Source organism: Salmo trutta, chromosome 21 (assembly GCF_901001165.1).
Source record: "Salmo trutta chromosome 21, fSalTru1.1, whole genome shotgun sequence".
Classification (NCBI taxonomy): domain Eukaryota; kingdom Metazoa; phylum Chordata; class Actinopteri; order Salmoniformes; family Salmonidae; genus Salmo; species Salmo trutta.
The window spans coordinates 37,154,748-37,181,601 of record NC_042977.1 but is presented as its reverse complement, the minus strand read 5'-3'; the positions used below and the strand labels follow the sequence as shown (position 1 = coordinate 37,181,601).

General features: G+C 43.8%; 1 protein-coding gene across 2 annotated transcripts; it reads right to left on the bottom strand.

Moving 5' to 3' along the window:
- Positions 1-255: 255 nt before the first annotated feature.
- LOC115157355 (phosphatidylinositol 4-phosphate 5-kinase type-1 gamma-like) lies at positions 256-23,210 on the bottom strand. 2 transcript variants are annotated; one of them, XM_029705542.1, is made up of 18 exons: positions 23,121-23,210; positions 22,831-22,926; positions 21,499-21,629; positions 21,165-21,282; positions 19,263-19,415; positions 15,035-15,334; positions 14,678-14,877; positions 14,435-14,518; positions 14,259-14,310; positions 6,745-6,829; positions 6,078-6,236; positions 5,707-5,836; positions 5,391-5,426; positions 5,207-5,284; positions 4,539-5,040; positions 2,006-2,080; positions 656-739; positions 256-509 (listed from the first exon to the last, which is right to left on the bottom strand). In XM_029705542.1, the coding sequence occupies exons 1-18, from the start codon at positions 23,190-23,192 to the stop codon at positions 507-509; spliced, it is 2,358 nt and encodes a 785-aa protein (XP_029561402.1). In that variant the 5' UTR covers positions 23,193-23,210; the 3' UTR covers positions 256-506. The 2 variants fall into 2 exon arrangements, with proteins under 2 accessions (XP_029561402.1, XP_029561403.1); XM_029705543.1 differs by lacking the exon at positions 2,006-2,080.
- Between the last annotated feature and the right edge of the window lie 3,644 nt (positions 23,211-26,854).

Below are 26,854 nucleotides of genomic sequence, written 5' to 3'. Positions count from 1 at the left end.
TGTGTGTGTGTGTGTGTGTGTGTGTGTGTGTGTGTGTGTGTGTGTGTGTGTGTGTGTGTGTGTGTGTGTGTGTGTGTGTGTGTGTGTGGTTGTGTGTGTGTGTGTGTGTGTGTGTGTGTGTGTGTGTGTGTGTGTGTGTTTGTGTGTGTGTGTGTGTGTGTGTGTGTGGTTGTGTGTGTGGTTGTGTGTGTGTGTGTGTGTGTGTGTGTGTGTGTGTGTGTGTGTGTGTGTGTGTGTGTGTGTGTGTGTGTGTGTGTGTGTGTGTGTGTGTGTGTTGGGGAAAGTGGTGCCAAAGTAGAAACATTTCATTTCAATAAGTCTTCCCACAGAGTACTTCTTCATCCCAGTGGGTAAAACAAGCCTTCACATACAGCTTGGGCCACACAGGTTATAGAACGCTGTAGACGATTCTTGGGGAATTACGGGGCTTCGTAAAACATCACAGCTTCAGTCTGTAGTCTTCAATCCTCTCAAGTGATTTGCTTACATTGGACACTTCACACACCTTACTAGTAAGAAAAAAAAGAGGAATTTGAGAGAGAGGGAGAGAAGGAGAGAGGGAGAGAGGGAGAGAGAGAGCGAGGGAGAGGGAGAGTTAGCGTATGAGCCAAGTAAACACTTCTCTGCGTGGGGTATTAATGAAGTGCACACTTACCGTCTGGCTCTCCCCATCAGAGTCATGTCTGGACTCTGAGCCGTAGTGCAGCGGAGAGTACATCCAGCTCCTGTCCTCCTGATTCTGTTGTTACACCAGCCAACCAGCAGAGGCAGCAGACACACACACAGGCAGCACAACCACAAGACCAGGAGGAGGAGAGAGAGACAGGTACATTTAGGGAGGAAGACATTCTACAAGTCCTATATAGCTCCATGTGGTAGGTGTTAGCTCCATGTGGTAGGTGTTAGTTTCATGTGGTAGGTGTTAGTTTCATGTGGTAGGTGTTAGTTTCATGTGGTAGGTGTTAGCTCCATGTGGTAGGTGTTAGTTTCATGTGGTAGCTGTTAGTTTCATGTGGTAGGTGTTAGTTTCATGTGGTAGGCGTTAGTTTCATGTGGTAGGTGTTAGCTCCATGTGGTAGGTGTTAGTTTCATGTGGTAGGTGTTAGTTTCATGTGGTAGGTGTTAGTTTCATGTGGTAGGTGTTAGCTCCATGTGGTAGGTGTTAGTTTCATGTGGTAGGTGTTAGTTTCATGTGGTAGGTGTTAGTTTCATGTGGTAGGTGTTAGTTTCATGGGTAGGTGTGTATGGTGTTAGTTTCATGTGGTAGGTGTTAGTTTCATGTGGTAGGTGTTAGTTTCATGTGGTAGGTGTTAGTTTCATGTGGTAGGTGTTAGTTTCATGTGGTAGGTGTTAGCTCCATGTGGTAGGTGTTAGTTTCATGTGGTAGGTGTTAGTTTCATGTGGTAGGTGTTAGTTTCATGTGGTAGGTGTTAGTTTCATGTGGTAGGTGTTAGTTTCATGTGGTAGCTGTTAGTTTCATGTGGTAGGTGTTAGTTTCATGTGGTAGGTGTTAGTTTCATGTGGTAGGTGTTAGTTTCATGTGGTAGGTGTTAGTTTCATGTGGTAGGTGTTAGTTTCATGTGGTAGGTGTTAGTTTCATGTGGTAGCTGTTAGTTTCATGTGGTAGGTGTTAGTTTCATGTGGTAGCTGTTAGTTTCATGTGGTAGGTGTTAGTTTTGTGTGGTAGGTGTTAGCTCCATGTGGTAGGTGTTAGTTTCATGTGGTAGGTGTTAGTTTCATGTGGTAGGTGTTAGTTTCATGTGGTAGGTGTTAGTTTCATGTGGTAGGTGTTAGTTTCATGTGGTAGCTGTTAGTTTCATGTGGTAGGTGTTCCATTTTGTTCACACTTGGCTACAAAAAGTGCCTAAGAGGCTAGGTAGGGCAGTGGTTGATTTGAGATGGGCACTACAAGCTCAGAATCAGGGGAAGGAAGCCTACACAAGTCGTCAACACTTTACGTTACACTACAAAACTAGGGCTTGTGCAACCAGCAGCCGTAACTTACATTGCAGCTTGAGCTTGAGTTGAGTTTCTTACGACCCAGAATTGGGGAGTACACCCAGTATCTCCCATCAGCATACTGATAATACACATACACACATGCAGACACAAGACACACACACAGACACATGTAAGGATAGGGGAGTAGATGAAGAGAAATGGAAAATGTAAGAGTATGAGTAACAGAGGGAGAATGGCTAGAGAGAGAGAGACAAAGAGAGAGACAAAGAGAGAGACAAAGAGAGACAAAAAGAGAGAGACAAAGAGAGACAAAGAGAGACAAAGAGAGAGACAAAGAGAGAGACAAAGAGAGACAAAGAGAGAGACAAAGAGAGACAAAAAGAAAGAGACACAGACAGAAAGAGAGAGAGGGACATACAGAGAGAAAGAGAGAGAGAGAGAGAGAGAGAGAGACACAGAGAGAGAAAGGAAGACACAGCGAAATCGAGAGAGACAGAGACACAGAGAGAGCGAGGAGAGAGAGAGAGAGACAGAGACAGACAGAGGGAGTGTGACAGGGGTTGGATGGGACAGCGGAGAGAGAGTAAAAAGAGAGTGAAGATGGAATAATACACCTCCAAAATTGATGAAGAAAGAACATACTGTACAGTGAGCTCCAACAGTATTGGGACAGGGACCAATGTCTGCTGTTTTGTCTCAGACGCCCACATATCATACCCCCAAGACATGCTAAACTCTCACCATTACACTCTTAGAAAATAGGGTTCCTAAAGGGTTCTGCGGCTGTCCGCATAGGAGAACCCTTTTTGGTTCCAGGTTGAACTCTTTTGGGTTCCATGTAGAACTCTCTGTGGAAAGGGTTCTAACTGGAACCTAAAGGGTTCTGCTTGGAACCAAAAGGGGTTCTTCAAAGGGTTCTCCTATGGGGACAGCCGAAGAACCGTTTTTATAAGTGAATTTGTCCCAATACTTTTGGTCCCCTAAAATGTACAAAAAGTTCTAAACGGTTCACCTGATATGGATGAAAATACCCTCAAATTAAAGCTATAGTCATTGTCATTGTATCATTTCAAATCCAAAGTGATGGAGCACAGAGCCAAAACCACAGTAATGTGTCACTGTCCAAATACTTCTGGAGCTCACTGTATATTGAATGAACCACCAGTCTGTTACTGACTGCTGTTGACAACATGTACTGACATGACTGAGGGATTATGAATCACATGACTGAGGGATTATGAATCACATGACTGAGTGATTATGAATCACAAGACTGAGGGATTATGAATCACATGACTGAGTGATTATGAACCACATGACTGAGTGATTATGAATCACATGACTGAGGGATTATGAATCACATGACTGAGTGATTATGAATCACATGACTGAGTGATTATGAATCACATGACTGAGTGATTATGAATCACATGACTGAGGGATTATGAATCACATGACTGAGTGATTATGAATCACATGACTGAGTGATTATGAATCACATGGCTGAGTGATTATGAATCACATGACTGAGTGATTATGAATCACATGACTGAGGGATTATGAATCACATGACTGAGTGATTATGAATCACATGACTAAGGGATTATGAATCACATAACTGAGGGATTATGAATCACATGACTGAGTGATTATGAACCACATGACTGAGTGATTATGAATCACATGACTGAGTGATTATGAATCACATGACTGAGGGATTATGAATCACATGACTGAGTGATTATGAATCACATGACTGAGTGATTATGAATCACATGACTGAGTGATTATGAATCACATGACTGAGGGATTATGAACCACATGACTGAGTGATTATGAATCACATGACTAAGGGATTATGAATCACATGACTGAGGGATTATGAATCACATGACTGAGGGATTATGAATCACATGACTGAGGGATTATGAATCACATGACTGAGTGATTATGAATCACATGACTGGATTAATATGGATCGGCCAGGCATGCGCAACACACATGCACCATGCAAACATGCAAACATCATGCAATACACACAACACAACACAGAACAGACTTTTAGTGCTGTATTCTGTAGTCTCTCCCCGTTGCTGTTTCAGCAATATAGTTATAATCCAGCATGTGGTGTCTCAGGATTCAATCCAACCTCTATCGCCACATGCTTTAAAGCCACACTTTGTGATTAATGATCGATAGCAGCAAACTACACACACCCTCACCCTCATAGATCAAACATGCTGTCCTTACTGCCCATCAGTTAGAAATCCAAAACCCCAGTAAACAAAAAGAGCTGTCACACTCAACGCATGGACGGACTCTCGCACGCACGCACACACACACACGCACACACGCACACACACACACACACACACACACACACACACACACACACACACACACACACACACACACACACACACACATACAAGCAGTCACACACACACACTCGCACACACACACACACACACGCACGCACACACACAGGCACACACACAGACACACACACACACACACACACACACACACACACACACAAGCAGTCAAGAATACACGCACGCACACACACGACTTACGAAGTAGATGTCAGAGACTGGCACCTCCCCCTCCAGTGAGTTGTGGCTGACGGACGAGGTGACAGACAGATGATTGGACGAATAGCGTTCCGCTGTCACCTGGGGGCTCGGAGGGAGAGAGGAGGGAGGGGTGGTGGGAAGGAGTGAAGAATGGGGAGAGGAGGGGTGGGTAGATGCAGGAGTGGTGGAAGAGGGAGAGGTGGAGGCTTGAGGGACTGCAGAGGGTGGAAGGGTGGAGGTGATGACAGCTGATGACTGAGGGGTGGAGGAAGGACGAGTGAAAGAATAGGGCAGAGTGGAGTTAGAGTGAGGGGCAGAGGAGGAAGAGATTGAGGGAGGAAGTGAATGAGGGAGAGTGGAAGCTGGAGGGAATGAGGAAGGAGGGGTGGAGGATGGAGGAGGGGTTGAAGGAGGTGTAGAGGAGGTGGGGGCAGCAGCTGTGGCCTGTGTGATGACTTTCTCCTCTGTTACTTTAGAGTCCTGAAGGTCCTCTGCAACCACACTGTGACAGAGATAGAAACGTTACGGTCAGATAGGTGTAGGTGTGTGTGTGTGTGTGTGTGTGTGTGTGTGTGTGTGTGTGTGTGTGTGTGTGTGTGTGTGTGTGTGTGTGTGTGTGTGTGTGTGTGTGTGTGTGTGTGTGTGTGTGTGTGTGTGTGTGTGTGTACCTGGTTGTAGGTTCCCTCTTCCCCTCCACCGCGACGGTTTGCTCGTGCACCTCCACTACTTCCAGCTGTGACCTGAAACTACATGGGACAGCACAGGAAGTGACATCAGAACTTCAATCACAGTCAGAATGGTCAGATGGGATGAGATGTGTTGGATTGAAGGGTAAGAAATAAGACTGCTTACCTGTCTTCACGGTCCCGTGGAGAGTGAGTTGGCTTCCTGAAGGGTAGAAGAGGGACAGGTGAGTGTGTATATGTAGCAGTGTGTGTGTGTAAATGTAGGAGTGTGTGTGTATAAATGTAGGAGTGTGTGTGTGTGTGTGTGTGTGGAAATGTAGGAGTGTGTGTGTCTGTGTGTCTGTGTGTCTGTGTGTGTATGTGTGTGTGTGTGTGTGTGTGTGTGTGTGTGTGTGTGTGTGTGTGTGTGTGTGTGTGTGTGTGTGTGTGTGTGTGTGTGTGTGTGTGTGTGTGTGTGTGTGTGTGTGTGTGTGTGTGTGTACCTGAAGCGTGGGTGTTCTGGTGTGTCAAATGGTGTGGTAGGGAGAGAGTTGTTGGAGGATAGAGTGGTCGCAATGGATGCTGTGGTCGCATCCTCAAAAGATGGAGGAGTGTGGGGGTGCTCTCTCTGACCTGACAGAGAGAGAGAGAGAGAGAGAGAGAGAAAGAGAGAGACCCATTCAACCCCCATTTTGAATTAAATTGCTCATTAAATTGCTGACATTGAAAACAATACCAGTATTAGTAATCTACCACTAGAGAACATGACACGTCACCTAAATAGCTTGTGTTGAAAAGAGCTCGATCCTCAAACACTTGTCTGCCGTTTTCAGGTCACCCTCTGCATGCATGTGGAGTGTAGTAACTGTCTTACCGTCCTCCTCCAGCAGACGGGAGCCGCGAACCGCTCTGAGGTGCAGGTGCTCGTTCTCCTGGTTCTCCTCTCTCTCTATGGAGAGCTGTGTTTGGACACTGTTTTTGGGTGCGGGCAGAGCCCCTCCTCGCCCCCTCTTGGAGGGAGAAGACCTCAGGGCTGGGTGTGAGGAGAAGATGAGAGAAGGAGGGGGAGGACAGAGGAAAATGAAATCAGTCAGAAGGAAAACTCAATGAATCAATTACTCAATCTCGATATATGGTTTGTGAGCAGAAATATCGTTCCTGTTTTATTTTATATGCATCTTATGAAGGCTTCAAAAAGCATTCATATATGCTTCATAAGCACTACATAAATGGGATTCATATATAACTGTATTTCATGATCTATAAAGGATGAATAAATGTGAACAAATAAATGCATGGTTATGTCACACAGCTGTACAGTTATAGATGATTTGTGACGCATTTATGTAGTGTTTATGAAGTTTATTTTTTATTTCACCTTTATTTAACCAGGTAGGCAAGTTGAGAACAAGTTCTCATTTACAATTGCGACCTGGCCAACAGGCTTTATGAAGCCTTCGTAAGATGCACGTCAAATAAAGCGTGAATGAAATATCAAATAAAAACATTTGTAGTATGTAGTGTTATGTGTTTCTACTCACAGCAGCTCTTTCTGAAGACAGTGGTGCTGCAGAACTTGTAGAACCTGTCTGCATAGAAACTAGGCCTGTGGACTGACACTGTGTCCTGAGAGGGAGAGAGAGAGAACGAATGAGAGAGAGAATGAGAGAGGGAGAGAGAATGAGAGAGAGAGAGAGAGAATGCGAGAGAGAGAGAGAGAGAGAGAGAGAGAGAGAGAGAGAGAGAGAGAGAGAGAGAGAGAGAGAATGCAAGGGAGAGAGAGAGAGAGAGAGAGAATGCAAGGGAGAGAGAGAGAGAGAGAGAAGGGGAAACAATCTTAGTAAACAAAACACATCTACAAATTCAGGCATAGTGAATTATTGAAATGGGAGAGTTAGTCCACGTCACCTTTTCAAACCTCTAGTTGTTTCTAGAATAATAACCTACTGGCCATTCTCAGTATCAGAGGCATATTCCATTTGTAGACTAATAATATATAATACAAATTGAGGTGAGGGTGATGGAAATGGATTTGGCGGTTGATCTACTTCTGTTCTGTGAATGACACTGTGTGCTCTTTTTGAAGGATGGGTCCCGGTCTCTCCGGGGCTATGAGATCCGGGGGGTCGGGGGTGATCTGCCGGGCATTGGGATGACAACCCAACTCGGGATGAGGAGGGCTTTTAGCGGGTGGAATAGTGGGAATCAATTAGAGGTTTACTTAGTAGCAATGCAAATATAATGGTACAGCTATATAGACACTCAATCATCATGTTACTTTTTAATTGTAAGTTTACAAACATGTATTTTGATAAATAGAATTTAAAGTTGTGTCTCATTATGGTAAGTGGTGAAATACGTATAGCCAGTTATAATTGTAATGGCTTAGCAGATAATAAGAAAAGACGATCAGTATTTACCTGGCTAAAATAGAATTAAAATAATATCTATTTTTTATTTATTTTTATTTCACCTTTATTTAACCAGGTAGGCTAGTTGAGAACAAGTTCTCATTTGCAACTGCGACCTGGCCAAGATAAAGCAAAGCAGTTCGACACATACAACAACACAGAGTTACACATGGAATAAACAAACATACAGTCAATAATACAGTAGAAAAAGTCTATATACAGCATGTGCAAATGAGGTAGGATAAGAGAGGTAAGGCAATAAATAGGCCATGGTGGTGAAATTAATTACAATATAGCAATTAAACACTGGAATGGTAGATGTGCAGAAGATGAATGTGCAAGTAGAGATACTAGGGTGCAAAGGAGCAAGATAAATAAATAAATACAGTATGGGGATGAGGTAGTTCGATGGGCTTATTACAGATGGGCTATGTACAGGTGCAGTGATCTGTGAGCTGCTCTGACAGCTGGTGCTTAAAGCTAGTGAGGGAGATAAGAGTCTCCAGCTTCAGTGATTTTTGCAGTTCGTTCCAGTCATTGGCAGCAAAGAACTGGAAGGAGAGGAGGCCAAAGGAAGAATTGGCTTTGGGGGTGACCAGTGAGATATACCTGCTGGAGCACGTGCTACGGGTGGGTGCTGCTATGGTGACCAGTGAGCTGAGATAAGGCGGGGCTTTACCTAGCAAAGACTTGTAGATGACCTGGAGCCAGTGGGTTTGGCGACGATTATGAAGCGAAGGCCAGCCAACGAGAGCGTACAGGTCGCAGGGGTGGGTAGTATATGGGGCTTTGGTGACAAAACGGATGGCACTGTGATAAACTGCATCCAATTTGTTGAGTAGAGTGTTGGAGGCTATTTTGTAAATGACATCGCCGAAGTCGAGGATCGGTAGGATGGTCAGTTTTACAAGGGTATGTTTGGCAGCATGAGTGAAGGATGCTTTGTTGCGAAATAGGAACCCGATTTTAAATGTAATTTTGGATTGGAGATGTTTAATGTGAGTCTGGAAGGAGAGTTTACAGTCTAACCAGACACCTAGGTATTTGTAGTGGTCCACATATTCTAAGTCAGAACCGTCCAGAGTAGTGATGATGGACGGGCGGGCGGGTGCGGGCAGCGATCGGTTGAAGAGCATGCATTTAGTTTTATTTGCATTTAAGAGCCGTACGGAGGCCACGGAAGGAGAGTTGTATGGCATTGAAGTCTGGAGGTTAGTTAACACAGTGTCCAAAGAAGGGCCAGAGGTATATAGAATGGTGTCGTCTGCGTAAAGGTGGATCAAAGAATCACCAGCAGCAAGAGCAACATCATTGATGTATACAGAGAAGAGAGTCGGCCCGAGAATTGAACCCTGTGGCACCCCCATAGAGACTGCCAGAGGTCCGGACAACATGCCCTCCGATTTGACACACTGAACTCTATCAGAGAAGTAGTTGGTGAACCAGGCGAGGCAATCATTTGAGAAACCAAGGCTGTTGAGTCTGCCAATAAATATGTTGTGATTGACAGGTCGATAGCCAGGTCGATGAATACGGCTGCACAGTAATGTCTCTTATCGATGGCGGTTATGATATCGTTTAAGACCTTGAGCGTGGCTGAGGTGCACCCATGACCAGCTCTAAAACCAGATTGCATAGCGGAGAAGGTACGGTGAAACGCGGTCAACAATTTTAGATGAAGTTTTGTGGAAAAAGGACTGGGGGGGACAAAAAATATTTCTCCCATGGGCAAAGAAATTCAAAAGGGGTGATGATATTAGTTAACTGTAATTTTGATCCAAATGTGCAAATTGTCCAAACAGATCATCAAGGTCGATGGATTATTTAAAATATGTTATTGGACGATAAACAGATATGGCTTATTAACCTATACAATCCAAATAATGATGATCCAAGCTTCTTTGAAAATATATATAAGAATTGATCAACTCTCCAAGCAACACTAGACTCTATTATTATGTTGGGGAATTTTAATACGGTTATAAATACTTCTATGGACCGTAAAGGAAATCACACTACAAACTATCACCCTCAGGCAGGAAATCATGAATGTCATGGATATATTGGAATTAGTGGATATATGGAGGCTTAAATACCCTGACCTAGTGAGAGATACATGGTGGAGGCTTAATCAAGCTAGTCGTCTTGACTACTTTCTTATGCCATTCTCTCTGGCACCAAAAGTTTAAAAAGTGTTGAGAGGGGACAGAATGTGGTCGGATCATCACATAATTGGCATATATATTACTCTTACAAAATTTCCATGTGGGCGCGGATATTGGAAATTTAATCAAAGCCTACTGGATGATAACTTGTTTAGAACTAGGACAGAAGAATTTATAACTGACGTTTTCCGACATAACAGGTACAGCAGATCCCCTTATTGTATGGGACACTTTTAAATGTGCCTTTAGAGGCCATGCAATTCAGTACTCATCTAGAAAACAAAAGCAATTTAGATCAAAAGAGTCCATATTAACAAAGGAAATTGAAGGACTAACAGTACCAATCAAAACGGTACCATAGAGGCACATAATAAGTTAGAGGAAAAACAAAAAGAAATGGAGGAACTTTGTCGTGGACGAATCAGAATTAGTTGGGTAACATAGATAATTAATATGTTTTATTAGTATAATATGCTTATTTGAGGTACTTGTCATTAGAAAGTGTCCATTGGACTCTGGTGTTTTTTCCGTTGCACGTCTACCTTAGATGGGGCTCAGACACTTGGGGCCCAGAGAGGGGAGAGGTCAGACTTGTCATCATGGGAATGTGTCTTTACTTATTCTTAAACCATGTGAAGGGATGGCGTGATTAATGGGGAACCAATGACTTGTCTCCACAATGTCTGTGAGCAAGTCACTCCCTCCTTTTCTTTATTGTGGGGAGGATTATGGCAGTAAATGGACCCTTGTATGTCCTCTCTTAGATCTCACACTTATCCTGGGATATTATATGGCCTAGAGGCTCACTCCCTCCAGTGAGCCTGTCCAGGAGTAGGGTCAAGAGGGGGTTTGCTTGAGATGGGAGTATCTAGAGTTGACCATTGATATATGCCATTGGATGAAATGGTGTTTTTGTTCAATACCGTACCAGGGAGGGACGGTTCTAAGGGGACCAGATACTGGTCTATATAATGAACCCTGTTGACATAGCAGTTACTGTCTGATGTGTTTTATGGATATCTGTCATACAAAACCTAACCTTTGTGAACTGTTACTAAGTATCTGTGGTTTGTCAATGTACGTTGAAGGGGCTGTATCGTTGCTATAAAAGATCCCTGTAGCCATTCTGTAATCACCTTGTTCAATGGTTCATTCGAGAGTGCATTATTGAAGGTCAAGTACTTTTGCAAAAGTATCATAAGTATTAAAGATGTAGTTTAACTCGGACTGGTGTGTTTGTAACTCCTCATTTGGTAATGCGGAAATTAGCCACCACAACTTATTCAGGAAAGATCCAGTGTAATATATTATACAAATAAACTGGATGGAATATGGGGAAAAATGCACCAAATTATTTTTCAATCTTCAACATAGAAATGCTACCAAAAAAAATGTATTGAAACTTGTTACAAATGAATTATATTTTGAAAGAGAAAGTAAAGTACTTTAAGAATATGTTTTCGTTTCAGTCTCCTCCATCTCCACTAACCAAAGCTAATTGTATGTATTTTTTTCTAATAATAATGTAAAATTAACATCTGTACAGAAAGAATCATGTGAATGCCAAATTACAGAGGAGGAACTTCTTGATGCAATTAAAGCCTTTAAGGCTGGGAAAGCTCCAGGGCTGGATGGCGTACCAGTGGAGGTATACCAAACTATTTTTGATATACTCGGAGGACCATTATTAGCATTTTTTAACCACTCCTATATAAACGATAGATTATTGGACACGCAACAAGAAGGTCTGATATCATTATTACTGAAACAGGATCCAAGTGGTGTATATAAAGATCCAATCCATTTAAAAAAATTGGACGCCTCTTACACTCCAGTGTTGTGATGCAGAAATTCTAGCTAAATGTTTGGCGCATAGAATTAAAAAGGTATTGTCAGATATTATTCTTCCTAATCAGACAGGTTTTTTACTTGGACGATACATTTGAGATAATATAAGACAAGTACTGGAAACAATAGAATACTATGAAATATCACGTAAACCAGGCCTGGTTTTCATAGCTGATTTTGAAAAGGTGTTTGATAAAGTACGACAGGAGTTTATATATAAATGCCTAGAATATTACATATAAAAGACCAATGAGCTCTCCAAACAGGTCAGGGACAAAGTTGTGGAGAAGTACAGATCAGGGTTGGGTTATAAAAAAATATCCGAAACTTGGAACATCCCACGGAGCACCATTAAATCCATTATTAAAAAATGGAAAGACTATGGCACCACAACATACCTGCCAAGAGAGGGCCGCCCACCAAAACTCATGGACCAGGCAAGGAGGGCATTAATCAGAGAGGCAACAAAGAGACCAAAGATAACCCTGAAGGAGCTGCAAAGCGCCACAGCGGAGATTGGAGTATCTGTCCATAGGACCACTTTAAGCCGTACACTCCACGGAGCTGGGCTTTATGGAAGAATGGCCAGAAAAAAGCCATTGCTTCAAGAGAAAAATAAGCAAACACGTTTGGTGTTCGCCAAAAGACATGTGGGAGACTCCCCAAACATATGGAAGAAGGTACTCTGGTCAAATACTAAAATTGAGCTTTTTGGCCATCAATGAAAACGCTATGTCTGGCACAAACCCAACACCTCCCCTCACCCTGAGAACACCATCCTCACAGTGAAGCATGGTGGTGGCAGCATCATGCTGTGGGGATGTTTTTCATCGGCAGGGACTGGGAAACTGGTCAGAATTGAAGGAATGCTGGGTGGCACTAAATACAGGGAAATTCTTGAGGGAAACCTGTTTCAGTCTTCCAGAGATTTGAGACTGGGATGGAGGTTCACCTTCCAGCAGGACAATGACCCTAAGCATACTGCTAAAGCAACACTTGAGTGGTTTAAGGGGAAACATTTAAATGTCTTGGAAAGGCCTAGTCAACGCCCAGACCTCAATCCAATTGAGAATCTGTGGTATGACTTAAAGATTGCTGTACACCAGCAGAACCCATCCAACTTGAAGGAGCTGGAGCAGTTTTGCCTTGAAGAATGGGCAAAAATCCCAGTGGCTAGATGTGCCAAGCTTAGAGACATACCCCAAGAGACTTGCAGCTGTATTTGCTGCAAAAGGTGGATCTACAAAGTATTGACTTTGGGGGAGGGGGGGGGGTGAATAGTTATGCATGCTCAAGTTTTCCGTTTTTTTGTTTTATTTCTTGTTTGTTTCACAATAAAAAATATTTAGCATCTTCAAAGTGGTAGGCATGTTGTGTAAATCAAATGATACAAAACGCCCATTTTAAATCCAGGTTGTAAGACAACAAAATAGGAAAAAATTCCAAGGGGGTGAATACTTTTGCAAGCCACTGTAGCAATACTGGGTGATTTGAAAAGTGATAGTCAATCAATCAATAATATAATAATTATTTTTGCAAAAACGTTCATCTCAATTTACAATCTGTAGAAGCTATGAGAATAGAAAGGTTCAGTACTTTTGTGACGCATCGCAGCACAGTTGAAAAATATGGCAAATAGAAATCCAAAATGGATGGTGTTAAGAGATAGATGGGAGGGGTTGAATGGAGCTGAAGGGTGGGACTAATAACAAGATAACCAATGTAAAACATACGGGGTCTGTAAAATGTATATAGGTTCAGAAATGTTGTGAAATAGCACAGTTACAAATAGAAATCATACTGGATGGACATAAGAAATAGAGGAAGGACTAAAAACAAACACAATATAACTATTATAAAATAGATTGTGTCTGTAAAATGTGTATAAGATGTATAAACCTAAGGTAGAAGCCTAAGTGTTATTGTTTATTAGTTTACTCCAATTGGGGGAAGGGTGGTGGGGTTTGCGGGGAATAATAAAGGCATATATAAAAAAAAGTGTGTATGTGTATATATCTATATATGTGTATATGCATGAATGTTTATATATATATAAATATATACTTCTGGGTATGTATGTGTATGTACAGTTAAAGTCGGAAGTTTACATACACTTAGGTTGGAGTCATTAAAACTCGTTTTTCAATCACTCCACAAATTTCTTGTCGGTTAGGACATCTACTTTGTGCATGACACATGTAATTTGTCCAACAATTGTTTACAGACAGATTATTTCACTTATAATTCACTGTATGACAATTCCATTGGGTCAGAAGTTTACATACACTAAATTGACTGTGCCTTTAAACAGCTTGGAAAATTCCAGAAAATGATGTCATGGCTTTAGAAGCTTCTGATAGGCTAATTGACATAGCCTGTGTGAGCCTAGGTAAGGTGCTAGTCACTGGGCCTGTGTGAGCCTAGGTAAGGTGCTAGTCACTGGGCCTATGTGAGCCTAGGTAAGGTGCTAGTTACTGGGCCTGTGTGAGCCAAGGTAAGGTGCTAGTTACTGGGCCTGTGTGAGCCTAGGTAAGGTGCTAGTCACTGGGCCTGTGTAAGCCTAGGTAAGGTGCTAGTCACTGGGCCTGTGTGAGCCTAGGTAAGGTGCTACAGTCTGACTACTGGACTCACCCCGTCATTACTAATCAGAGACTTCCATGAGTGTTCCAGTTTCTTGATGACCCTACAGGACAGAAAAGGTAACTGGATGAGAAAAAAACTCTGTGATTCATACATCATTATATTAGTACTGGTGCTATTGATTAGTAGGACATTAGTAGCACAGTGAGTGATTTTGTGAAATTAACCTGTAGGACTGCAGGATGTCGATGATTCCAATAAAAAGAAGGAGTTGTTCTCCTTTACCATCCACAGCAGGAATACCACCCATTCTGGAGAGAGAGAGAGAGAGAGAGAGAGAGAGAGAGAGAGAGAGAGAGAGAGAGAGAGAGAGAATCTCATGTAGGGGGAAAAGACTTCAAGACACATGGAATCATTGTGTGTGTGTGTTTGCACACTTGTGCCTGTGTGTGTTAAGCTGGATAACTCACGTAGCATCGTGGTCTAGTGTGTCTCTACATGTCTTCCCTCCCTGTATAGACTCCATGGCAGTAGAGTAGAGGGCTCTCTGGGTCACAGGTTTCTTCTCATCGCCCCCTGCTGGTGAGTCCTGGGACTCTCTCCCAGCCTGGCCCAAGTTATGGACCCCCAGCAACAGACTGTAATCCATGATTTTAAAGCTCTCTAGCACCTGGGGTACCACCCATACAGAGAATGGAGGTCAGAATGAATGATAGCAGGAGCTACCAGACAGCACAGACACACACGTCATAATGCCCCCCCTTCCACATCCATTCTACATCCCCTCTCCTCCCCCCTCCCCTCACCATCTCCTCCCTCTCTCTCACCAGACAATCTCTCTGTAGGGTCTTAAGCAGAGCACCATATGTATCCTGATCCAGTGTCAGTCCGTCCGGTACATCTGATATAAAGTCCAGATCTTTAAAGGTGGGATTAGATTTCTCCCTCTCTTTCTTCGACGCACGGCGTTTATACGTGGAGCCCTTCAGGTCGAACTTGAGGTGCATGCGTACGGCGCGCGGTAACACATTGTTCATGACCACGATACGGATGTTTTTACCACCACACTGGACGCAGTAGAGACCAAAGAACTTAGGAAGCAGGGTCCTCGGGTTCTGATTCAGATTCTAGAGAGAGGAGGAGAGGAAGAGGGGAGAAGAAGAAGAGGAAGAGAAAATTAAAGGATGCAAAAAAGATGATTGTGTGCCTATTTCAGTGTTCTTTTCATGCAACAACAGGAAATCCTACTGGCCATCATATTGAGTAGGACATGAAAAATCCAGTGGATTTCAGAGATATGTCAGTTCAACTAGTTAAACATTTCAGCAACTCTTTATTTGGATAGTCCCAAGTAGATGCTTGTGGATAGTTTGTAGATGTTCAATAGGGGGGTCTAATCCTGGACGCTGATTTGCGTCTATTCCACAAGTTACCACTGGCTAAATCTATGACTTTAAAATGCCTATTTACTCTGTTCCATCTGACTGCGCAATCCACTGTCTCATCAGCCCAGCCAGGCAATTTATAAACTTGATCTCCACTATAAAAAGCATGAAGACATTATCTCCCATTTCTTTTAGAGTAGCAATTGGTTTTCAATAGCGGAGATTTGTATAAATCTTGCTGTCTGTCTCTCCAACATTTGCAACATTGTCGGTCTAGGGATGAGACAGACAGACAGGCAACTTTTCTCAGCCAATCGAAATCATGAATCAGCAAAATGTTTATGGATATATACAAATGAATGTAAAAAGAAAACAGGTCAAACGAAACGAAAAGCAGTTAGTTTGCAGTCTTTCCAGCTTCAGTTTGTAGTGATTGTGTTAGCTGTGTTGTTGGCTAGCTCCTCTGAACAACAGTGTCCTGACGAGGGAGCACATTTTCTATGCCAAGTGAAATCGTGCCTCATTAGCTCATTGTTATGGATGTATCCAAATAAATGTCACTAGAAAACAGCTTAAACAAATGCAGCAACTTTGCTGTTATTCTGGCTGCACTGTTTGACCTGAACGTAAAATAGCCGTAGTTGGCTAAGCAAGGGATAAGAACGTTGCCAGCCAGTACGACAATAGAACATTTAGAATGAACCACTGGGTCGCATGCATCACAGGAGGTTGGTGGTACCTTAATTGGGGAGGACGGGGCTCGTGGTAATGGCTGGAGCGGAATTAGTGGAATGATACCAAATACATCAAACACATGGTCCATGTGTTTGATGCCATTCCATTTGCTCTGTTCCAGCCGTTATTATGAGCCGTTCTCCCCTCAGCAGCCTCCTGTGGCATCCATAGATACAGAACAAAAAGAACTAGGTCGCGTCTCTGGCAACCGAACCGATAGATCGAACAACCAGCCGGCTTGGGAAACAACCCTAAATTTGTGTCAGGACTATATCTTGTGGAAGGATGAAATGGTATGAATAAATTGATCCCCCAAAAAGTTTTTAATGGAAATATGTCAATCATTATTTTAATATGTTGGTAATCCGTTGTATAAAAATGACAATGCCCTCGAAGCCGGTGATTGGAGGATGTATTGGCATGGTTTGCCAATTATATCCTCCAAACACAGGCTTCTCAGGCATTATCACTTAAACAACATACACTATATATACAAAAGTATGTGGACACCCCTTCAAATGAATGGATTCAGCTATTTCAGCCACACCCATTGCTGACAGGTTTATAAAATTGAGCACACCGCCATGCAATCTCCATAGACAAACATTGGCAGTAGAATTGCCTTACTGAAGAGCTCAATGACTTTCAACGTGGCACCACCATAGGACGCCACCTTCCCAATAAGTCAGTTCGTCAAATTTCTGCCCTACTGGAGCTGCCCCGGTCAACTGTGAGTGCTGTTATTGTGAGGTGGAAATGTCTAGGAGCAACAACAGCTCAGCCGTGAAGTGGTAGACCACACATTGTATTTGTCACATGCACCGAATACAACAGGTGTAGACCTTACCGTAAAATGCTTACTTACAAGCCCTCAACCAACAATGCAGTTCAAGAAATAGAGTTAATAAAATATTTACTAAATAAACAAAAGTTTAAAAAAATCAATCAATCAAAAAGTAACACAATAAATGTACATAACAATAATGAGTCTATATACTGTACAGGGGGTAAAGTGATTATGCATAGATAATAAACAGCGAGCAGCAGCAGTGTAAAAACAAGGGGGGGCAATGTAAATAGTCTGGGTGGCCATTTGATTAGTTGTTCAGCAGTCTTATGGCTTGGGGGTAGAAGCTGTTAAGGAGCCTTTTGGTCCTAGACTTGGCGCTCCGGCACCGCTTGCAGTGCGGTAGCACCTTCCTGTGACATCGGGTGCTGTAGGTGTCCTGGAGGGCAGGTAGTTTGCCCCTGGTGATGCGTTGTGCAGACCACACTACCCTCTGGAGAGCCTTGCGGTTGAGGGCGGTGCAGTTGCCGTACCAGACGGTGATACAGCCCGACAGGATGCTCTCGATTGTGCATCTGTAAAAGTTTGTAAGTGTTTCAGGTGACAAGCCAAATTTCTTTAGCCTCCTGAGGTTGAAGAGGTGCTGTTACGCCTTCTTCACCACGCTGTCTGTGTGGGTGGACCATTTCAGTATGTTAGTGATGTGTATGCCGAGGAACTTTCCACCTTCTCCACTACTGTCCCGTCGATGTGGATGGCATGGTGACGTTATTACTTACACTTTGGATGGTGTATCAATACACCCAGTCACTACAAAGATACAGGCATCCTTCCTAACTCAGTTGCCAGAGAGGAAGGAAACTGCTCCTGGATTTCACCATGAGGCCTATGATGGCTTTAAAACAGTTACAATGATGACTTTAAGACAATTACAGAGCTGCTTACCAAGATGAGTTACAGTTCTGACTTAAATCTACTTGAAAATCTATGGCAAGACTTGAAAAATATCTGTGTAGCAATGATCAACAACCAACTTCACAGATCTTGAATAATTATTTTAATAATAATGTGAAAATATTGTACAATCCGGATCATTGTCTTGCTGCATGACCCAGCTGCACTTTAGCTTCAGCTCACTGATGGATGGCCTGACATTCTCATATATAATTATCTGATTCAGAGCAGAACTCATGGTTCCTTCTATTAAAGCAAGTGGTCCAGGTCCTGAGGTAATATAGCATCCCCAAACCATCACACTACCACCACCATGCTTGATCGTTGGTATGAGGTTCTTACTGTGGAATGCAGTGTTTGGTTTTCACCAGACATAATGGGACTCATGTCGTCCAAAAAGTTATACATTTGACTCCTCTTTCCATAGAACATTCTTCCAAGAGTCTTGATGATCATCCAGGTGCTTCCAGGTGCTTTAAAGAAAACTTGAGTCAACCAGAAATGGAGCAAATACTTTTTCACGGCACTGTATGTAAATGAGATATTTTCAATATATTAGAAAAAATGCCTAAAAACATGTTTTCACTTTGTCATCATGGGGTATTGTGTGTAGATGCGTGAGAAACAAAATAAATTGAATCCATTTTGAATCCAGGCTGTACCACAACAAAATGTGGAATAAGTCAAGGGGTATGAATACTTTCTGAAGGCACTGTAGTTTGTTGATCGTATGACCATCTGTAGATCATCTACTTGAGACTATCCAGATAAAGTGGGACCAACATTTCCCCTTCAAAATGATTAGAAATAAGAAATGTCTGGGAAATGAACGTTCATTAAACCATAAATTGATATAAAAACAAGAATACTGTACTGTTGTTCTATTGATAAGCTTGCTATACGTTATATAAACTTTATTATGATAACAATATTAACAAGAAAATGCCCCTGCAGATTCTGCATAGAGCGACCCTGGCTCCTGGCCCATACACCTGACAGACGTGAGTCGGCTGGACTCAAAGCCTCTGGTCGTGTGTGTGCTTTAGGCGTGTGTCTTAGTAGTGTGCTTAGCCTCATTAGCGTCACAGCTGACCATAGGTTAACCCCAGGGGCTAAGGGTCAAAGTGACCAACACAAACACACACACACACTTTTTATTTATTAGAATGAAGGAGATGCTTGTGACAGACTAACCATGTAGTATCCAGGAAGTAGTTTCTGCAGAAACTCCGCCTCCTTGGCATTGACTGTTTTGATGATGAACTCATCGTCCCTGGTTACATAGAATATGGAGCCGCTGGCCCCCGGGTTGGACAGCTCAATCAGGGGCTCGTTACATAGAGAGTACTGGAGAGAGAGCATAGATATACACACAGGTTAGGTCAGTGGGTCGTAGAGATAGCGTAGAAAATGGCACCAACACTGGAGTGGTTCAGATAGGGCACTTCACATGGTACTTCAGACCTTCATTAGGCACTTTGCAGCGTTTCTACTTTCTACAGACACCTGAAGTGGAGTCTGGAAGGCCAGATAAACACAGGGGCTTAACAAGCTTAAGGGGAGAGTGTGAAGACCCTCTCAGTCTCTAAAGTATATGATACCCCGTATTCAGAAAAACTGAGAATGTTGCGCTATGTATTCCTCATGCTGGATTAATGCAATGAGACTAAAACATGACTATTTCCTGTAAGTGTAAAACCATGCATAGAAAGCCCATAGATACACAAAGAAACAGATACACAAAAAGGTTGTTTCTGATTAGGCCTATACTGTACCTGATTGTCTACTGTTATCAGCTTGGAGCTTTAAAAAGGAAGTCTTAATCTGCTAATCTCCATCTGGTGCAGGTAGAGTGTGATTTTATAGGAGTGACTGTGTGTGCACGTGTGTATGTGCACGTATTTACAGTATGTGTGTAAGAGTGTAAGTGTGGTGTGTGTGAGTCAATCTATGCATATGTACACTCAGTGTACATATGCATAGATTGCTGCATTAATCCAGCACATTCCTAACACCTTCATAATATTGAGATGCACCCCTTTTGCCCTCAGAACAGCCTGAATTCGTTGGGGCATGGACTCTACATGGTGTTGAAAGCGTTCCACAGGAATGCTGGCCCATGTTGACTCCAATGCTTCCCACAGCAGTGTCAAATTGGCTGTTGCTTGTGAAAAACTCAGCAGAGTTGCAGATGTTGACACACTCAAACCGGTGCGCCTGGCACCTACTACCATACCCTGTTCAAAGGGCCTTAAATATTTTGTCTTGCCCATTCACCCTCTGAATGGCACACATACAGAATCCAGGTCTCAATTGTCTCAAGGCTTAGAAATCCTTATTTAACCTGTCTCCTCCCCTTCATCTACCCTGATTGAAGTGGATTTAACAAGTGACATCAATAAGAAATCATAGCTTTCACCTGGATAGTCTGTCATGGAAAGAGCAGGTGTTCCTAATGTATTTCTGTGTGTGTGTGTGTGTGTGTGTGTGTGTGTGTGTGTGTGTGTGTGTGTGTGTGTGTGTGTGTGTGTGTGTGTGTGTGTGTGTGTGTGTGTGTGTGTGTGTGTGTGGCCAGAGGACCGGGGAAGCCAGACTGGATGTAACCGATAAATCCACAGGATGTCATGTTAGTTATGCATTTAATCACCTGATGTAGGACACTATATTTAAAAGTGCAATAAGCAGAAATCGCTCCGCCATTTCCTGGTTACAAAAATTCAAATAGTTTGCCTTATTTCTGTTTGTGACAAAACAAGTTGTCATTGTGTAGAGAATCATTGTACCATCTAAACCGCTGTGAAATATATTTTCCATAACCCAAAGTATTTTCAGCTGTTTGAAGCTGGCATACAAAACAGAAAGTAAAAGACGCTAAAATGAAACTTAAGAACGGGAAGCATAGAAAGAGCGCACGTAGAACATATCTACCGCTTCTTAGACTTGCTTTCAATGAGAATGGCAGATCTATAACTCACATTTCTATGTGAATTTGGTCAGGTCGCCCAGAAAGTTACATATTGCAACTTTAACCTACGTATTAACAAGACTATCTTTAGTGCTATATTTACTGAGGTTACTATGGTTACTGTCTCTCACCAGGTAGTCATCTGGTCGGATCCCAAACAGTTCTCGGAAGTAGCGGAAGGCCACGGGGGCGTAGGTCTTAAACCTGAAGTCTGGGTAGTGATGGGCAGGAGTCAGGTTACTGCCCTCACTGGAGAGAAGATGGGAGTGAGGATGAGAGGCAGAAAGAGAGAAAGACAGGAGAGAGGAAGGGAGAGAAAGAGTTATTGTACTAGAGAGCATTTCACTTTGTAGGTGGTTTGAGTGACTATCCACACACCAAAAACAAAAACAACCCCTCCCCATTTTTAAACACACACATCTGCCATCCACACACACACACACACACACAAAGTCAGACACACACCTGGGGAAGAAGATGCTCTCCACCACGTAGAAGTCCTGCATGAGGACATCTCTCTCTGGCTTGGACCTCAGGTTGCCCACCGTGTAGCCGATGCCCAGCTGGATGGCACCTTTCAGGGCAGAGGACGTGGTCTGGAGGGCACAGGCAGGCAGGTTACAAACCACAAGTCGCCAAAATAGATCCATTAAAATGAAAATGAGGGAGGAAAAGGATGAGAGGAGGACAGGTGAGATAGGAGAAGTCAAAGAAGTACAGAAAGGTCTGGGGAGAGAAGAAGAAGGAAGAAAACAGAGAGGTAGGAGAGGACATGGAAGAGATGCACATGGAAGAGAGGGAAGAAGGAGAGACAAGTAAGGTATGGGATGGAGGGAGGAGAGATAGTGGAGAGAGAATAGAAGAACATGAAGATGAGAGAGGAAGGAGAGAGAGGGATGCAGGAGAAGAAAGGAGAGAGAGGGATGCAGGAGAAGAAAGGAGAGAGAGGGATGCAGGAGAGGAAAGGAGAGAGAGGGATGCAGGAGAGGAAAGGAGAGAGAGGGATGCAGGAGAAGAAAGGAGAAAGAGGGATGCAGGAGAAGAAAGGAGAGAGAGGGATGCAGGAGAAGAAAGGAGAGAGAGGGATGCAGGAGAAGAAAGGAGAGAGAGGGATGCAGGAGAGGAAAGGAGAGAGAGGGATGCAGGAGAGGAAAGGAGAGAGAGGGATGCAGGAGAAGAAAGGAGAGAGAGGGATGCAGGAGAGGAAAGGAGAGAGAGGGATGCAGGAGGGGAAAGGAGAGAGAGGGATGCAGGAGAGGAAAGGAGAGAGAGGGATGCAGGAGAGGAAAGGAGAGAGAGGGATGCAGGAGAGAGAGGGATGCAGGAGAGGAAAGGAGAGAGAGGGATGCAGGAGAGGAAAGGAGAGAGAGGGATGCAGGAGAGGAAAGGAGAGAGAGGGATGCAGGAGAGAAAGGAGAGAGAGGGGATGCAGGAGAGGAAAGGAGAGAGAGTGGATGCAGGAGAGGAAAGGAGAGAGAGGGATGCAGGAAGGAAGGAGAGAGAGGGATGCAGGAGAGGAAAGGAGAGAGAGGATTGCAGGAGAGGAAAGGAGAGAGAGGGATGCAGGAGAGGAAAGGAGAGAGAGGATGCAGGAGAGGAAAGGAGAGAGAGGAATGCAGGAGAGGAAAGGAGAGAGAGGGATGCGGAGAGGAAAGGAGAGAGAGGGATGCAGGAGAGGAGAGGAGAGAGAGGGATGCAGGAGAGGAAAGGAGAGAGAGGATGCAGGAGCAGGAAAGGAGAGAGAGGGAGGGGGATGCAGGAGGAGGAGAGAGAGGGGATGCAGGAGTAGGAGTGTACCTTCTTATAGGTGGTCTCTCCAGAGGCGTCTACTCTCCTGTGGCCGATCTTCTTCTCCTGACCTGGGCCTAGACCCTGAGCTGTGGGGGACGGCATCTGACAGAGAAGAAGGGAGACTGGCTTTACTTGTGGGTTAATTACATTGCATGCTGTACTGCATTAAAAAAAACAGATATAATTTAGGTGTGCGCGTGTGTGTGTGTGTGTGTGTGTGTGTGTGTGTGTGTGTGTGTGTGTGTGTGTGTGTGTGTGTGTGTGTGTGTGTGTGTGTGTGTGTAACTAGTCCTCACCTCACTAGTTATTGTAGACCCCCTACAACCAGTGTCTTTTGTTGATAAACAGAGGATAGAAAAAGAGAACATCAATGCATGATTTAGGCCTAATTGTGAGATACATACATGAACCAGGATAAAAGGCACCAGTATGCACCTGTTATTGCCAGGAGGGTATAAAAGACCAAAATCAAGCTACGTACATTTATGTTTCTATACTATATCTCTACTACTATTAAAGGTGTATTTCCTCTGGGAAACATCAGCTAGAGGGGTGTAGTGAAGAATAATGATGGTCCAACCCAAGTCTACTATCACCAGTGTTGGACAACATACGCAACACACACTGACATTACCGACACACACTCACACACACATCAACCTGAGACTTGACCCATGCTGCCCTAACCATACATTGCTGGACTCCTGCCCTCGTTGGCAGCCAAGTGCAGGTGGTCATCACTTACCAACCCAACAAGGTGTCACACACACACACGGACCTATCCATCAAATGCATTATATTACGTTTGTATTATTCACACCTGTTTCAAATCAAATCTAATTGTATTTGTCACATGCACCAAATACAACAGGTATTACAGTGAAATGCTTACTTACAAGTCCTTAACCAACAATGCAGTTTTAAGAAAATACCTAAAGAAAAGTAAGAAATTAAAGTAACGAATAAAGAGCAGCAGTAAAATAACAATAGTGAGGCTATATACAGGGTGTACCGGTACAGAGAAAATGTGCGGGGGCACCGGTTAGTCGAGGTAGAGTTATTAAAGTGACTATGAATAGATAATAACAGAGAGTAGCAGCAGCGTAGAAAAAGGGGGGGGGGGGGGCAAGGCAAATGGTCTGGATAGCCATTTGATTAGATGTTCAGGAGTCCTTTGGCTTGGAGTAGAAGCTGTTTAGAAGCCTATTGGACCTAGACTTGGAATTTCGGTACCGCTTGCCATACGGTAGCAGAGAAAACAGTCTGTGACTAGGGTGGCTGGAGTCTTTGCCAATTTTTAGGGCCTTCCTCTTACACCGCCTGGTATAGAGGTCCTGGATGGCAGAAGCTTGGCCCGGGGGATGTACTGCGCCATACACACTACGCTCTGTAGTGCTTTGCGGCCAGAGGCCGAGCAGTTTCCATACCAGGCAGTGATGCAATCCGTCAGGATGCTCTCGATGGTGCAGCTATAGAACCTTTTGAGGATCTGAGACACATGCCAAATCTTTTCAGTCTCCTGAGGGGGAATAGGTTTTGTCATGCTCTCTTCACGACTGTCTTGGTGTGCTTGGACCATGTTAGTTTGTTGGCGATGTGGACGCCAAGGAATTTGAAGCCCTCAACCTGCTCCAATACAGCCCCATCGATGAGAATAATCTCCTTTGTCTTGATCACGTTGAGGGAGAGGTTGTTGTCCTTGTACCACAATGTCAGGTCTCTGACCTCCCTATAGGCTGTCTCGTCGTTGTCGGTGATCAGACCTACCACCGTTGTGTCATCGGCAAACTTAATGATGGTGTTGGAGTCATGCCTGACCGTGCAGTCATGAGTGACATGGAGCACAGGAGGGGACTGAGCAGGCACCCCTCAGGGGCCCCCGTGTTGAGGATCGGTGTGGCGGATGTGTTGTTACCTACCCTTACCACCTGGGGGCGGCCCGTCAGGAAGTCTAGGATCCAGTTGCAGAGGGAGGTGTTTAGTCCCAGGGTCATTAGCTTAGTGATGAGCTTTGAGGGCACTAGGGTGATGAAAGCTGAGCTGTAAGTCAATGAATGGCATTGTCCATAGCTGTTCCTTTTGTCCAGGTGTGAAAGGGCAGTGTGGGAGTACAATAGAGATTGCATCATCTGTGGATCTATTGGGTCAGTACGCAAATTGAATTGGGTCTAGGGTTTCTGGGATTATGGTGTTGATGTGAACCATGATCAGCCTTCCAATGCACTTCATGGCAACAGACGTCAGGGCTACGGGTTGGTAGTCATTTAGGCAGGATACCTTAGTGTTCTTGGGCACAGAGACTATGGTGGTCTGCTTGAAACATGTTGGTATTACAGACTCAGACAAGGAGAGGTTGAAAATGTCAGTGAAGACACTTGACAGTTGGTCAGCGCATGCTCAGAGTACACGTCCTGGTAATCCGTCTGTCCCTGCAGCCTTGTGAATGTTGACCTGTTTAAAGGTCTTACTCACATCGGCTGTGGAGGAGCGTGATCACACAGTCGTCCGGAACAGCTGATGCTCTCATGCATTTTTCAATGTTACTTGCCTCGAAGCGAACACACAAGTTATTTAGCTCATCTGGTAGGCTTGTGTCACTGGGCAGCTCTCGGCTGTGCTTTCTTTTGTAGTCTATAATAGTTTGCAAGCCCTGCCACATCCAAGCAGCATCGGAGCCAGTGTAGTACGATTCGATCTTAGTCCTGTATTGACGCTTTGCCTGTTTCATGGTTCGTCGGAGGGCATAGCGGAATTTCTTATAAGCTTCCGGGTTAGAGTCCCGCTCCTTGAAAGCGGCAGCTCTACCCTTTAGCTCAGTGCGGATGTTGCCTGTAATCCATGGCTTCTGGTTGGGGTATGTACGTACAGTCAATGTGGGGACGAAGTTGTCAATGCACATATTGATGAAGCCAGTGACTGATGTGGTGTACTCCTCAATGCCATCAGAAGAATCCCAGAAAATATTCAGTCTGTGACAGCAAAACAGTCCTGTAGTTTAGCATCTGCTTCATCTGACCCCTTTTTATTGACCGAGTCACTGGTGCTTCCTGCTTGAATATTTGCTTGTAAGCAGGAAGCAGGAGGATAGAATTATTGTCAGATTTGCCAAATGGAGGGTGAGTTAGAGCTTTGTACGCGTCTCTTTGTACGTAAAGGTGGTCTAGAGTTTTTTCTCCTCTGGTTGCACATTTAACGTGCTATAGAAATTAGGGAAAACTGATTTAATTTCCCTGCATTAAAGTCCCGGCCACTAGGAGCGTCGCCTTTGGATGAGCGTTTCCTGTTTGCTTATGGCGGTATACAGCTCATTGAGCGTTGTCTTAGTGCCAGCATCGGTCTTGGTGGTATGTAGACTGCTACATAAAATACAGATGAAAACTCTCTAGGTAGAATTAGCTTATCATGAGAAACTCTACCTCAGAGCGAGCAAAAACATCAAGACTTCCTTATAGTTCGTGCACCAGGTGTTGTTTACAAATATACATAGACTGAGCCCACCCCTTTTGTTACGGAGGCTGCTGTTTATCCGGTCGATAGTGTGTATAACCCACCAGCTGTATGTTATATTAATATCGTCGTTCAGCCAGCAACTCGGTGAAACATAAGATATACAGTTTTGAATTGATATGCCTGCTTTGAGTTCGTCCATTTATCCAAGCGATTTTACGTTGGCTAACAGTACGGATGGCAAAGGCAGATTTGCCACTCGTCGCCTGATCTTTCACAAGGCACCCCGATCTCCTCTGCGAAAATCGCCATCTCTTTCTCCTGCGAAAGACGGGGATGAGGGCCTTTTGGTGTCTGGAGTAAATCCCTCCGTCGAACTCATTAAAGAAAAATTATTAGTCCAAAGGGAGTAATCGCTGTTCTGATGTCCAGAAGCTCTTTTCAGTCAAAGAGATGGTAGCAGCAATATATGTACAAATAAGTTACAAACAATGGAAAAAAAAACAATAGCACAGTTGGTTAAAGCCAATAAATGGCAGCCATCCTCTCCGGCGCCATTACTGTTTCTAAGCTAGAACAGGGT

What these genes read in the sequence shown, in the direction of transcription:
- LOC115157355 (XM_029705542.1), bottom strand. Translation starts at nt 23,192, where the DNA reads ATGTTCTCTTTTTCTATCCTCTGTTTATCAACAAAAGACACTGGTTGT. An exon ending in TCCGACCAGATGACTACCTG is followed by an intron (nt 19,416 to 21,164) that starts GTGAGAGACAGT and finishes CTCTCTCTCCAG; the next exon opens with TACTCTCTATGTAACGAGCC. An exon ending in ACACTAGACCACGATGCTAC is followed by an intron (nt 14,519 to 14,677) that starts GTGAGTTATCCA and finishes CTCTCTCTCCAG; the next exon opens with AATGGGTGGTATTCCTGCTG.